This window comes from Stegodyphus dumicola, chromosome 8 (genome assembly GCF_044657685.1).
Source record: "Stegodyphus dumicola isolate Sdum_Otavi_A_Nest chromosome 8, ASM4465768v1".
Taxonomy (NCBI): Eukaryota; Metazoa; Arthropoda; class Arachnida; order Araneae; family Eresidae; genus Stegodyphus; species Stegodyphus dumicola.
In genome coordinates, this window is record NC_140775.1 from 191,876,528 (window position 1) to 191,890,355 (window position 13,828).

The 13,828-nt window shown below is 37.8% G+C and overlaps 1 protein-coding gene across 1 annotated transcript in view; it reads right to left on the reverse strand.

The window, feature by feature from the left end:
- Positions 1–13,828, reverse strand: part of LOC118193725 (cytochrome P450 2F3-like) — a 66,341-nt gene that overhangs the window by 23,604 nt on the left and 28,909 nt on the right. The window contains exons 4-5 of the mRNA XM_085822857.1: positions 11,973–12,280; positions 2,654–2,775 (exon numbers count right to left, since the gene is read on the reverse strand). Of these exons, the coding sequence (XP_085678983.1) occupies positions 2,654–2,775; positions 11,973–12,280 (430 nt within the window). The remainder of the gene's footprint in view (positions 1–2,653; positions 2,776–11,972; positions 12,281–13,828) is intronic.

Genomic DNA, 13,828 nt, shown 5'->3' on the forward strand with positions numbered 1-13,828 from the left:
AGCAGTATGGGGTGGAACGCCATCCTGCATAACAGTCATACCTTCCAACAGATATTTATCAGCCAGACTAGGGGTGATGCGATTCTGCAGCATATCAGCGCATCTCACACCCATCACACTGACAGTTTGAATAGCAGAACCACGCATTTCCTCGAAGAAGAAAGGTTCGATCACGACTAAGGTGATAAATCCACATCATACCATGACCACCACCTAGAGGCAAGGACAGAAAAATGGCAGTCATGAAGTCATTTCTTCTCTAACTACAGCTCATTTCATGCACCGTTCTGATGCAGCGTCATATGTTGGCCTTTTTTTTGTATTTTTCTTTTTTGCCTTTAACCATTAACTGTGATTGACGAGTATACTCGTTATGGAGAAGCGACGCAATTTTGTGTATTGACGAGTATACTCGTTATGGAGAAGCGACACAATTTTGTGTATTGACGAGTATACTCGTTATGGAGAAGTGACACAATTTTGTGTATTGACGAGTATACTCGTTATGGAGAAGCGACACAATTATGTGTATTGACGAGTATACTCGTCATGCGTATATTATGTTAATGAAATGGAAAAATAAGAGGGAGGTTTATTTAGTAAGTACTGTACATAATGACAACGTAATAGAAGCAGAGAAAAGAAAAATAATAACAAAGAAACCGGAGCTAGTGATGGATTATAATAAAAAAATGGGTGGAGTGGATAGGAGTGGTGGAATTATCATAGCGTACTCCACAGCAAGAAAACGACTCAAAAAGTACTACGAAAAGATATTTCTTCATTTCTTAGACATTATGTGTCTGAATGCATTTATATTATATAAAAAAATAATGGAACATTATCGCGTATCAACTTTTCGCTCAAATTATTGAAAACACTTTTGCGGCGTATCCAATTGAAAGAAATAAATCGACACAAACTCGGCCATTTAGACCTAATGTAAGCCAATTAGGCGGGAATCATGTTCCGGAGTATATACCCGTAACATCGAAAAAAAAAAAAAAAAAAAAGAAAACCTCCGCGAAGGTGTTTGCATCGCTACAAACGTAAGATCAGGAAGGAATCACGTTACTGGTGTTCGATTAGCAAAGTTCCATTGTTTATAGTACCCTGTTTCGCTCAATATCACTCCACAGCAGAAATTTAAAGTCTTACTTTTATATGTGTGTATAATATTTAATTTAATTGATTGCGTTTTTAGTTTAATATGTATGTAATATATGATTATATTAACCAAATAAATAAATATTAGTAATAAAATTTTCAATTTTATAAAATAAACCCTTTTTTTTTTCATCCAATATCTTACCAGCGCAACTTGCTCTGTGATTGACGAATATAGTCGTCATGACTCGATTCTGGCGACAAAAAACGGTGCGCACTTTTAAACGAGAGCGCCACAGTTAACTTATAATGCTGCGAGGTCCTAACTTGTCAGCAACAGTGGTAGTGACTGCTTTGAACTGTAAATTACACAAACTCGTAAGAAGGGTTTAAATTCCTTTTTATTCCACTTTAGAAATCACAGCTGCGTTCACTTGACGCTCACAAACTACGCCGACCCTGCGGTTTAACAAAATAGAAAAGTACAACTAAAAATAAATGACAGGACGAATAAATAACTAAATCACTACCTACGAGGCTCTATAATCGTAACTAACTTAACCGCGTTCTAAGATACAGCTGAGATTCAGCAAGCTTACTGTTTAAGAAGTTGAAAGATTCAACGAACTGCCGAAATAGGCACACAGGCCGAAACGCGCGGTTTTTAAATTTCTACCTAGCAACCTTCACGCTCGCGATTCAAGAAGCACACTTACAATCTCGTTTCCCTTCTATTTAAACTCAATTTACTTCTGCTAAAATTTGAATACTCTGCGCGTTCTACTACGATTTACATACTCTGGCATTGGCAATTCTAGGGGAAAGTAAAGGCTTGACAGGAAAGATAGCTTAAAATAAATGTTAGTTAAAATAAATATAAACCCTAGAAATTGGTTAATAAAACCCCATTCATTTCAAGCATGTGTGTCAATTTTTACCTCTCTACCCACATTATTCCGTGAATTATCGAATTTTCAAATGTTAATGGACATTTGGATTACCATGTACTTGAGAAATGTGCATGCAATTAAGATGTAGATACTTCATTCCATATCAATAAAGCGTCATGGAATAAAAAAGAAAGAATAAGTTCCTGGGGTAAGAACATTTTGGGAAAGATGCTTAAAACATGACGCAAAAGATCTTCTATGAAAAGAAAGCTAATGTTAGATAACACAAACATCCTGGCTAGACACATTACATCAGCAAATCTCTCAGCGTTACGGCCGGAAAATTCCGTACAGAAGGCTATCTTATATATTCATTATACATGAAAATTTTTGACAGCTTTTAAATATATCTCATTTTGGTTTGGATGATACATATTGGAAGAAAAGGAATCAAGGTACAAAATGAGATAGTAATTTTTTAATTAAAATCAAGAAAATATCACTTATTCATGACATTTTGAGGAACTTTGAAATTTCAGGGCTAAACCCGTAACGCTCGGAGGGTTAATCATAATAATTTTTCAAGCGAATAAGAAAACGAATATTAAATAGGCAATCCTTTAGTATGCCTATACAATTTAACTTGAGATTCATACCTGAGAAATAATGCTTTATTTTTTCAGATGCCATCATTTTTGACTGCTTTTCAAGATAGGAGTTTATAAAATCATGAACATCCTGAAATTCGGGAGATGTTTTATGTCGTGAAATTTCCTCTCTGTAAAAAGAGCATCACATATTGGTTATTACGTTTAACAAAAGTGAAAATTTTATAGCCGTAAATAAATAGTAAAGACAAGTTTTTCAGTTTGCGGATAGGCAAGTTTAATTTTTTAAAATTATGCAACATATTGCATATGCTAACTTATTGGGCATTCCTCGTTCCCCTCAAAATAGGGAGCTACGAGTCCGCACCCCCTCCGAACAGGGCCCAGGGATGGTTCAACCCTGGAGGGATTGGCACCAACGCATTTGGTGCAACATAGGCCCCCAGGGCGTCACTGGTCGTCGATTAGCTACCCATCAACCACAAGGGCTGCCATTACCCAGAATACCGAGGCTACTAGATCCTTGATCTCCAAGACCTGCCAGACCCACGGGTCGACCAATATGTGATCTTATCTTTCCTTGGCCTTTAAAACCTCTAGATATATAATTTGCTTACCCCTATGGCCAATACTGCCTAGGTACAGATCCCAGCCAGTAGCTTCGCAGACTTCTCTATGTCAACCGTCGGAGAGATGTTGCATATACAGGGTGTTTCTGAATTCAACTGACAGATTCAGAAGGAGGATAGTTAGGTATCAGGAGAATGAAAAATTGTCATAGAACATGTGGGGTCGTAAACCACGTTTAATGGGAGAAAATCGCAAAACTATTTGTTAAGGATGTGACGTCGAATGGAACAAAAGTGGCAAGAATATGTAGAAAAATATTTATTTCACATTTATCAAGCAGGTTGCAATGCGTCACAGTTCAACGTCAGAAAAGAGACGAAGAGATAGTTTTATAAGAATTGTTCGAAGTTACGGCCGCGAAGGTCATTGCACAATCCCACAGCAACGGACGAAGGATTGCTGGACGCGCTCAAACATACGCGATGCTGAAATGACAACGATTCGTACTGTCAGATCTTCCGGTGTATCTACAAGCGTCTGATAAACAACCGATTTCAGGTGGCCCCAAAAGAAGAAATCCAAGGGACTGATGTCCGGGGGGCGTGGAGGCAAAACAGCTGATCCGCCGCTACCAATCTACCTCCCGGGATATGTAGTAGGTAAGTAGTTCGAGGTAGTTACGCACCGTAATCACAAAATGTGCTGGTGCACCATCATGCATGAATCACATGTTTTGGCGCCCAGTGGCCAGTATCCCCTTCATGAAATAAAAAAAAGTGCGGACAACAAGGTAATTTGTGTCATTTACAAGGTGCGGACAACAAGGTAATTTTACCAACGTGTAGGACAACGAGGTAATTTGCGCCATTTAGTTGAGGCGTTCGAGCAGAAGATATAAATAGTCATCCAACAGGCGATACAGCGTAAGTAAGTCGGTCCCAACAGATGATTTCCAGGAATCCTTGCTCTACCGAACTCCGTTGCATATTCGACATGACAATGCTGTGGGGATTTTCGGACGACAACATATACATAATGTGCATGTTGACTACACCTTCTCTCATAAAGCAGGCTTCACCTGAGAACAAAACAATGGCAGGAAACTGTGAATCATTCTTTGTGACATCAAACATCCAGCGTACGAACTCTACCCGAAAGGAGTAGTCGGCAGCACTCGGTAGTTGAACGTAGAAGGAGTGCATGCTTTCTGTACGCAGAACCTTCCACCATTTTCTGACGAATGCCCAATTCAACTGCAACCGATCGTATACTGGTCGACGAGGAAAGGCAAACCGTTGCAACACTCGGTATTCTGTTTAAGGTGTGCTCACACTGCATTCTTGCCCCACATTACGCCTCTTTATTTGGAAGGACTCCATCTCCAGCAGCGTCGATCGATGTTCGAGAAGATGGTATGACGCCTTCTCGGATATTACTGTTGGTACAACCTTCTGGGTTAGATCTGCACTGCCACCTGCTCGGAAACAAAGATGCATATCCGCATACTCCTCGTTCGTGTAATCTGACATGTTGTTTCTGACTGAAGTTTAACATCCGCGAATTCTGCAATGACCACTAATGAATACTTCCTCGATGCTTTTATTCCCCCCCCGTACGCATACGAAATCTGCATAAGAGAAGGTTTTCTTCTTCCTGACTGCTGTGTTCCTTATCATAGCCTTTGTTTGGCTTCTACTCTCTTCGTCAGGCTCACCGATTCCTGATGTGTGTTTTTGCGATTTCCACCAAATGTAACCACATGCTGTATGGTATTTTTTTATCCTCTTGATGCCTGCTATCGTCCCTCTGTCTCTTTGTTGCTCGAATTCGGAAACACTCTGTATATGCAACATCTCCGCGGGGGGGGGGTAGACATAGGAAAACCTGTGAGGCTTCTGACCAGGGTCTGAACCTAGGCAGGCTCGGCCACAGAAATACAAAATCACGAGCTTGGCCGTTCCTCGTAACCTATTGGTACAGGCAGGTGATCCTGATCTCGTTTGTTCGAGTGGTCGTCAAACTCTTAACACACATGCACATATTTCGTACTCACAATAACACCGAGGAGTGGAACTTAAGAATAATTTAATAATAAATTGAAAGATAAGTAGTAGTTCTGCACTAACAATTTAGTTTAACGCTAACTATGCTGACTCAACAACCTACCTAGCGATATACTTAGTAAATGGCCAAAAGACGTATCAGCGTAACAGCAGCAAGGACAAAACGGTAACTTGCGTTGGCTAGCGAAATCACGTTCTGAATAAACTACAAGATTCGTCCGTTTAAATACTCACTTCACTTAACTTTAAAATTGCATCCTGGGGAGGAAATGCGAAGGGACAATGAGGAGTTTAGGAAAGATACCAAACTTAAAATAATTTGTTATGCAAACCAAGGGAAATCTTACAATGTTATTGTACATGCTTATATTATGGTCTTTTTCTACCTATGTCACTACCGGCATAGTGGTTCGTGACGCTTGACCAAAGAAAGTCTATGTAAAGAAAGAAAGGCTCCATAGACGTAATGTAAACCAGTTTGTCTTCTACGCCGCTAGAAAGAAGAGGGACAATTCGCCAAGGGATTTGGCGACGGAACCTGTTGGCGAGAATTTCCCCCTTTGTGATGTACCTGGCCGAGATTTTCCACCTCCGCCACGTGTACAGGAAATTGAGAAACACGGGTTAAGATGAATCGTTCTTTGACTTTTCGCGATAATTTAAACTCGAATTTTCGTGCTTTTTTGCTTTACTAGTTGAACTTGTATCATCCATATCGCAGTTTGATGTCTGATTTTATATCTGTCAATATGTAGGGGGGGAAAATGGAGTCACACAGCTTTAAACTCTTGATAAACGTGACCGTCGAACCTGTTCGAACTTCGACATCAGCTTCGAGCTTTGGCGCTTTTTCGCGACAGATATTTCACGCATGCGCAGTTGTGTCCCTTTTCGTTCGGAGGGAGCCACTCCTGCTGCTGCGAAGCTTTCCTTCTTAACAAAACATATTCTTTGGCTTGGCTGCCGTACTGATGGGTTTGGGTTCGAATCCCGGAGAAAGCATGGATGCTTGTAAGCGTATAGTGTCTCTTCGGTAAGGGGCATTCAAAATATATAAAGAGCCGAATGTACTCTCGAGAGGTTGTGGTAGACGAAAAGAGGGTGGGAAAGCATCGAACCACCCTAGCCCGGGTGTGTTCACATACAGTTTGGGATAGAACTGCACAATTAATGGTGTGAGGACCAATGGTGAATTTCTGGCGTCTCACCCACTTTTTACCTGTACCTATATCACTTACGGTATTATACCTAAGTCTGATTGCTTCGTATTTCAGCACTGTACTGTATAGTCGTTATAATATAGCATTCTAATCAGCCACCCACCCCTTTCAACATGCAACACATTTATGCCTGTAGAGCTTAAATTGCACCGCAGCTCACCGGAGTTCGGCTTCGAAACTTCATAGTTTTGGCGATAAATCAAATTCCAGCCGGAGAGCAGCGGAGCCTTAAATAAGAAGGTTCCTGACCTTTCTTATGTAACTACTGAACAATAATTTCAATAGATATTTGATCTCGAACATTTAATTTTTAGTAATAAAATTATATTAAATATCGCTTATTAAATTTTAATTTATCTCTTTATATTTTAAATTTAATAAAATTTAAAATATTTAATTGCTTTAATAATTAATTCTTTAATTATTTTAATAATGAATCATTAGTCCAAAGGGGCAGTTTGCCCAGACGGGCTATTAACTTCGCTTTAGCATTTTGCATTGTTTCACTATAAACGGCGTTTTACTTTTCAAATTGTTGGCACCAAATATTATAGCCCTGCATTATATTTAAAAAAATTAAATAATGAAGATTCTGATTGTATGAATGCATGTTTCTCACATTGTGATAAAATAACCCTACCTAGAACCATCCAATTTTAAATAGCGTAGTCCTCCACTCGAATATGGACATCTAGAAGCCGGAATTTAGAATTTTATTATGTATTTCGTATTTTGTAAAACTTATTTAAAGAATTTTTGATTCACAAACTCAACGATCTCAGAGAGCACTGACAACACTATACAAAAAATTAAACGTTTCTATATCCAGCGTGAGAGATAATGTATCAGAAATTCTAAAGCTATGCTCTTTTTAAATTATTTGTGACACTGCTGTTGAATTGAATTTTATGGTTTAAGTGCGAATAACATGATATAATATATAAAGGTAACACACAAAACCTTAAAAAATGTCCCTTTGGGCGTAATACAAAATCTAAAAGATTTCAGATTTAATTTTTTTTAATGTTATGGATTTTATTAGTCATTTTATTTCTTAGCCCAGAAGATCTATTAATTTCGTTTTGGCATTTTGCGTCTGTTTCACTTTTCAAATTGTTGCCACCAAATATTATCGCCCTGTGTTATATATAAAGAACTTAAATAATGAAAAATCTGCATAAATGCATGTACACTGGTGTGCAAAACTTAAGCAACAGGTGTTCTTTTTGACATAACTCCACGAGATATCATCTGAGAGACATGAAATTCAGAAATAAGAGACAGCATTTTGTATTTAAACGATGATGAAAGCATAATTGCGCAAAAATGAATACAATGCATACAGTATGGAATCAAACAAAAACAGGGTTTATTGAACTCATAGTATCGTTGCACATGATTGTCTGTATAAGAGGAAGAACAACAAGCAGATGTTCCTTAGTATGGGATATGCCCTCCCCTTACTGCAATGGTTGCTTCCACTGTCTCCCCATACTCAGCAAAAGATTGTTCAACAGATCTTGAGGTGAGAGTGCCCATTCCTCAATCAGCATCTGTTTCAGTTGTTGCGTGTTCGCCGGAGGATGTAATCGTGCCTCAAGGCGTCTTCTCAAAGGATCCCACACATGTTTTATGGGATTTAAATCAGGAGAGTACGTTGGTCAATCCATTCGAGTGATATCTTCACTTTTCAGTAGCTTCTGAACAGCAGGAGTCCGGTGTGGCCGTGCATTGTCATGCATAAAAACGAAGTCTGCTCCATTTGCACCTTGGAACAGACGTACATAGGGAAGGATCACCTCCTGACAATAGCGATCTCCGCTTATAGAACCTCTGTCGCAAACGTGGAACTCTGTGCGCCCGTGCAGCATAATGCTTCTCCAGACGAGAACTCCAGGGCCACCGTAATGTGGCTCTTTCCGTGATGTTGCTGGGATGAAACCGTGTCCCGACCTCTCTCCAAATCAACTGGCGTTGAGAATCTCTTGTAGCGCTAAAACGACTTTCATCCGTAAAGAGGACAAAACTCCATTGATGAGATGTTCAAGTTTGTGCTCCATGCATCACTCTAAACGGTGGCGCCGATGGCCAACTTTCAAACGGATGCAGCGTTCAAAATGGCGGACCTTCTGCAAAAGGCTCTCCAAATCAGTTGGTGTTGAGAATCGCTTGGGTCACTAAAACGGCTCTCATCCGTAAGGAGGACACGACTCCATTGATGAGATGCCTAGTTTTTGTGCTACTTGCACCACTCTAAACGGTGGCGCCGATGGCCAACTTTCAAAGGGATGCAGCGTTCAGGACGGCGGGCGAATAGGCCATCTTTGTGAAGGTGTCTGGACACAGTAAACCACGACAATTGTCGCTGGTTGCGGTGCACAGTTGCTGCGGTGTGGAGCGTGCTGACTGGTTTTGCACTTTTCGCCTGTAGGACGATATATCGGTTATCTGCTGCAGTTGTTGTCCTGGAGCGACCACCGCCAACTTTTCTGATACCTATGGTTTGGAAGCTTTCCAAGGTCGCGAAACGACACTTTCGTTGATTTCGATATCTTCAGCCACAATGGTCACACTACGCCCGTCCTCCAGCTTTCCGATCATTCTTCCACGCGTGAAGTCATCCAGATGATTTCTTCTAGCCATATTTCACGAAAGATTTCACCTGTACTTGCAGCGAATGTCTTTAATTGCGTCTCCGTCCTTCCTTTTACGGTAGTCCCGAGTGGAGCGCATGCGTTTTGTGTACGATCATGTAACCTGTGACCTTTTTTTCCTGACATTTTCATATGCATGACTTTTCTACTGAATTGCGTGTTCATTGTACTGACAGCAAGAACCCATTTTCTGCAATTGCATGGTTATCTCATTAAAATTTGCATCGTTGCTTAAGTTTTGCACACTAGTGTATGTTTCTCGCATTGGGATAAAACAACAATACCTAGATCCATCGAATTTTGAATAACGTAATCCTCCACCGAATATGGACATCTAGAAGCCCGAATTTGGAATTTGTTTTATTATCAGTTTCACATTTTGCAACACTTTTTAACGAATTTTTGATTAGCATACTCAACGATTTCGAAGCAAGCAGTGGCAACACTGTATGGGAAAAAAAATTATCTCCAGCGCGCGAGACTGTGTATCCGAAATTCTAAAGATATGCTCATTTTAAAATCAATTTAAATTTTGCGATATTGCTGTTGAATTGAATTTTATGGTTTAAGCACCAAGAAAATGATGTTTAATAAATAAAGGTAACACACAAAACGTTCAAAAGAAACCTGTAAAATCTGAAAGCGTTTAGATTTTTTTATTTATTTATTCTTGTCCTTATTTCCTGACAACCTTTCATAGGGCTCCAGCATCTCTAATTTTAGAATGTAAGCGCTGTGTGTCTGTTTTATGCTCAGCATTGCGCATTTTCTTCACTTTTCTGATAAATGTGTGTATATGTTACGGTGAAACACCGAAATCTGGAGAATGTCGACTTTCACCGGTGAATGTCAACTTTCACATAGTCTCTTGGTGCATGTCCGAAATATTTTCCAAATACTCTTATTTCGGACTTACACCGGTCAATGTCGACATTCACCATGTACTAATAGTGAATGTTGAACATACAACAATATTATATTTTCTTCTCCGTAATTCAGTCGCGAGTAAACGCACTTGAAACTTGAAATAAGAACTTAAGAACATGAGAACCTAAAACACACAATACATTCAAAATGAGAAAGGAAAATAATAGAAGTTATAAACTTACCAAATTATGTGATTCAAATCTTATTCATTGCAACAACTTAAACTATTATGACACTTTGAATTGCACAAGAAGCCCTTGCCTTTACAACTGCATTTATTTGTGGAACACTTCCTTTTGGAATGGCAGCGTGTACATAGTCTCCTCTCTTTTCGACCTACACCAGAGCATATCTGTGATTGTCAACACACACCGGTGAGGGTCGGAATGTACAAAAATGTAAAGAAATATTCGATCTCTCACCGACGTATTTGGTGAATGTTGACATTCTCCGGTGAAAGTCGACATTCTCCAGTTTCGGTCTTTCACGGTAACATATATATATATGTTATCGATGTTATGCACTGTCTGTATGTATGTCTGTAGTTTTCGAAATCTCATGCAGGTTATGCACTTTCTGCATGATATTTCGAAAACTATTCCAGGGTACCTAGTCTTTATACAAACATATATATATATATATATATATGTCGACTTTCACCGGTGAATGTCAACATTCACATAGACTCTTGGTGTATGTCCGAAATATTTTCCAAATACTCTGACTTACACCGGTCAATGTCGACATTCACCATGTACTAATGGTGAATGTTGAACATATAACAATATTATATTTTCTTCTCCGTCATTCAGTCTCGAAAAAACGCACTTGAGATTTAAGAACTTCAGAATATAAGAACTTAAAACAACACACAATACATTCAAAATGAGAAAGGGAAAAAAAAAAAAAAAAAAAAAAAAAAAACTGAAATGTTTCAGATTTTAAATTCCGTCCAAAGGGGCGTTTTTTAACATTTTGTGTGTTACCTTTCTTTATTAAATATCATGTTCCTCGCACTTAAACCATAAGATCCAGTGCAACAGCAATATCGCAAAATAGTTTTAAAACGAGCCTATCTTTAGAATTTCCGATACAGAGACTCACGCGCTGGAGATAAAAATGTTTTTTCTGCACAACGTTGCCATTGCTCGCTTTGAAATCCTTGAGTTTGTTAATCAAAAATTCGTCAAAGTTTTAAAAAATAGGAAATCGATCATAAAACAAATTTCAAATTTCAAATTTGGTCTTCCACATGCTCATATTCGTTGGAGGATTACGTAATTCAAAATTCGATGACTCTATGTACCGTTGTTTTATCACAATACGAGAAATATACATACATTTATGCAGATTTTTCATTATTTAATTTCTTCAAATATAATGCAGGACTCTAACATTTTGTGGCAACAGTTTGAAAAGTGAACCGACATTTATGAGTCCGACACAAAATGCCAAAACGAAACTAATAGTCCTTCGGGATTCAAATCCCTTTGGACTAATAATAGAAGTCAAAAACTTACTTAATTATACAGTACGTTCTAAACGAGAAAATAAAATAACAACAATAAAAAAACTTACTAAATTATGTGATTCAAATCTTATTTATTGCAACAACTTAAACTATTAAGGCACTTTATGACCTCTCTTTTCGACTTTCACCAGAGCATATCTGCGATTGTCGACATACACCGGTGAGGGTCCGAATATACAAGAATGTAGTGAAATATTCGGTCTTTCACCGACGTATTTGTTGAATGTTGACATTCTGCGGTGAAAGTCGACATTCTCCATTTTCGGTGTTTCACGATAACATACATACACAACAAGGATATAAAACCTTTCGGAATTTCCCTATAGTGTTTTCCATTCTTAAATACACAAGTAATATTTATCTTAAGAATAGGTACTTGTAGAAATATTCTTGAATGCTTACTTTACAAAACTGCAGAAGCTTTTGATAATGTGAGCTGCTCTGTCGTAGCCAGCTATTTTAAAGAATTCGAACACTTTCCTCAGCCCAGGCACAAGCGACACTGCATTCGAAGGCCCCATGTAAGTGAAAGAGACATCCGAAAATTCAACTGACAACTGCACTTTGTCCGCTTCTACATCTTTTCGAAGTCTTCTTCCGATGAGGAGAGAGATAATGTTGGAGGAAATTGAAGAGCTCAAGGCATGAGAAATCTCCACCGGAGCTCCCTGTGTTTTCTGAAGTGTTTGACTAAAAGTCAACACCTCTTTCTGAAACAGCAGCGAAACAAATCGTTAGCTAACATTTTTATAAAAAATGTAATTCTGTCGCATCTAAAATTCAAGTTATTAATTTACCCTTTAAGAAAAAATCTGATGTGTACACCACATGACTTCCTTGTACGGAATATTAAATTATACGCATTTTTTCTTGCATTTCGTTTAAACGTATTGGATTTAATTGAATCTACTTCGCCGACAGCGCATAAACCACAATAGAATAAATGCATTCTTTAAAATTCACTCTATTTGTTTACCATAGCGACACTCTGGCGCTAGGTTCACTTATCAGTATTATATTTCGTTCATATTCTAAGTCAGAATGCACAAAATTTATATGATTTAAAGAATTATCTAATCGCTGCCACATGTTCTATTCAAATACTATAATAAAGCTAGAACGATGTATAAAAGAAATTAAGCAAACAAAACAAAAAAGAAACAGTTTTTCACAGACGACGATTGAGTATTTCTCATTCAATTAATTCAGTTCTCACTTCGCGACAAGGCAAAAATACATAAAAACTCAAAATATCCGTATTAAAATTTACTAATTATTAAAAATTAAATTATTAAAAATTAAGTAAATCTTAAATACTTATTTTCTCGAAAAAATTCCAGAAAATATTAAGCATGATTTAATTCGCAATAATAAATGAAGGCGTTATTTCTGTTTTTGCGAAGCTACATTTCTCGAGATTGGCAACAAATCCACTACTCTGCTGTTTCAAATGTAAACAAACAATGGACGCCATCAAAACAATTATTAGGCTTAGCGGCACTTAAAAAACTTTAAAATTGTTGATAATTCTAAAAATATTGCATACAGATTTACTGAAGGCATAAAAACCTTAACCGGAAGATAAGAACAACATAATTCAATCATTTTTAAAGCAAAAAATGTACAATTTACAAACATATAAGAGTAAAGAAACTGACATCACTGAGGCGGGTAACAGAGTGTGTATATATATAAATATATTTATAGACGTTTGTCTTGGCCATTTGTAACCAAAATACAAGGTGCACATCTACATGTTATAGTAGTCCTATATACAAAATTTCAACGTTCTGAGGCTACTCGTTTTTGAGTTATGAGAGATACGTACAACGTACATACGTACGTACGTACATACGCCACGAAAAATCATCTTCAGAATTCATTTTAAAGCAGTTTTATAATTTTTTTGGAGGAAAAGAGTCTTTTATTCTGTGCTTACGTACAGATATCACGCAAAAACATCGTTAAATTGCATTGGAAAGCGGTCAAAATGGATATTTTCGTTGAAATATGCTATGCTGCTTGAAAAGTTTTGAGATTACAATACTTCCTTTTTACTTCGTACAAGGAAGTAAAAATCAATACCATTACTTTCCAGTACTTCTTCAGAGAATTGATAAATTTTCAGTTTTTCTTCAAAATTTCCCTGACCTTTTATTTCTTTTCCGAACACTGAATATGAAACGAAATATAAATATAATCCTTTCCTGAACACATGCCAAAACATTTCTTTAGAATGAACTATTTGCGAGTTAATT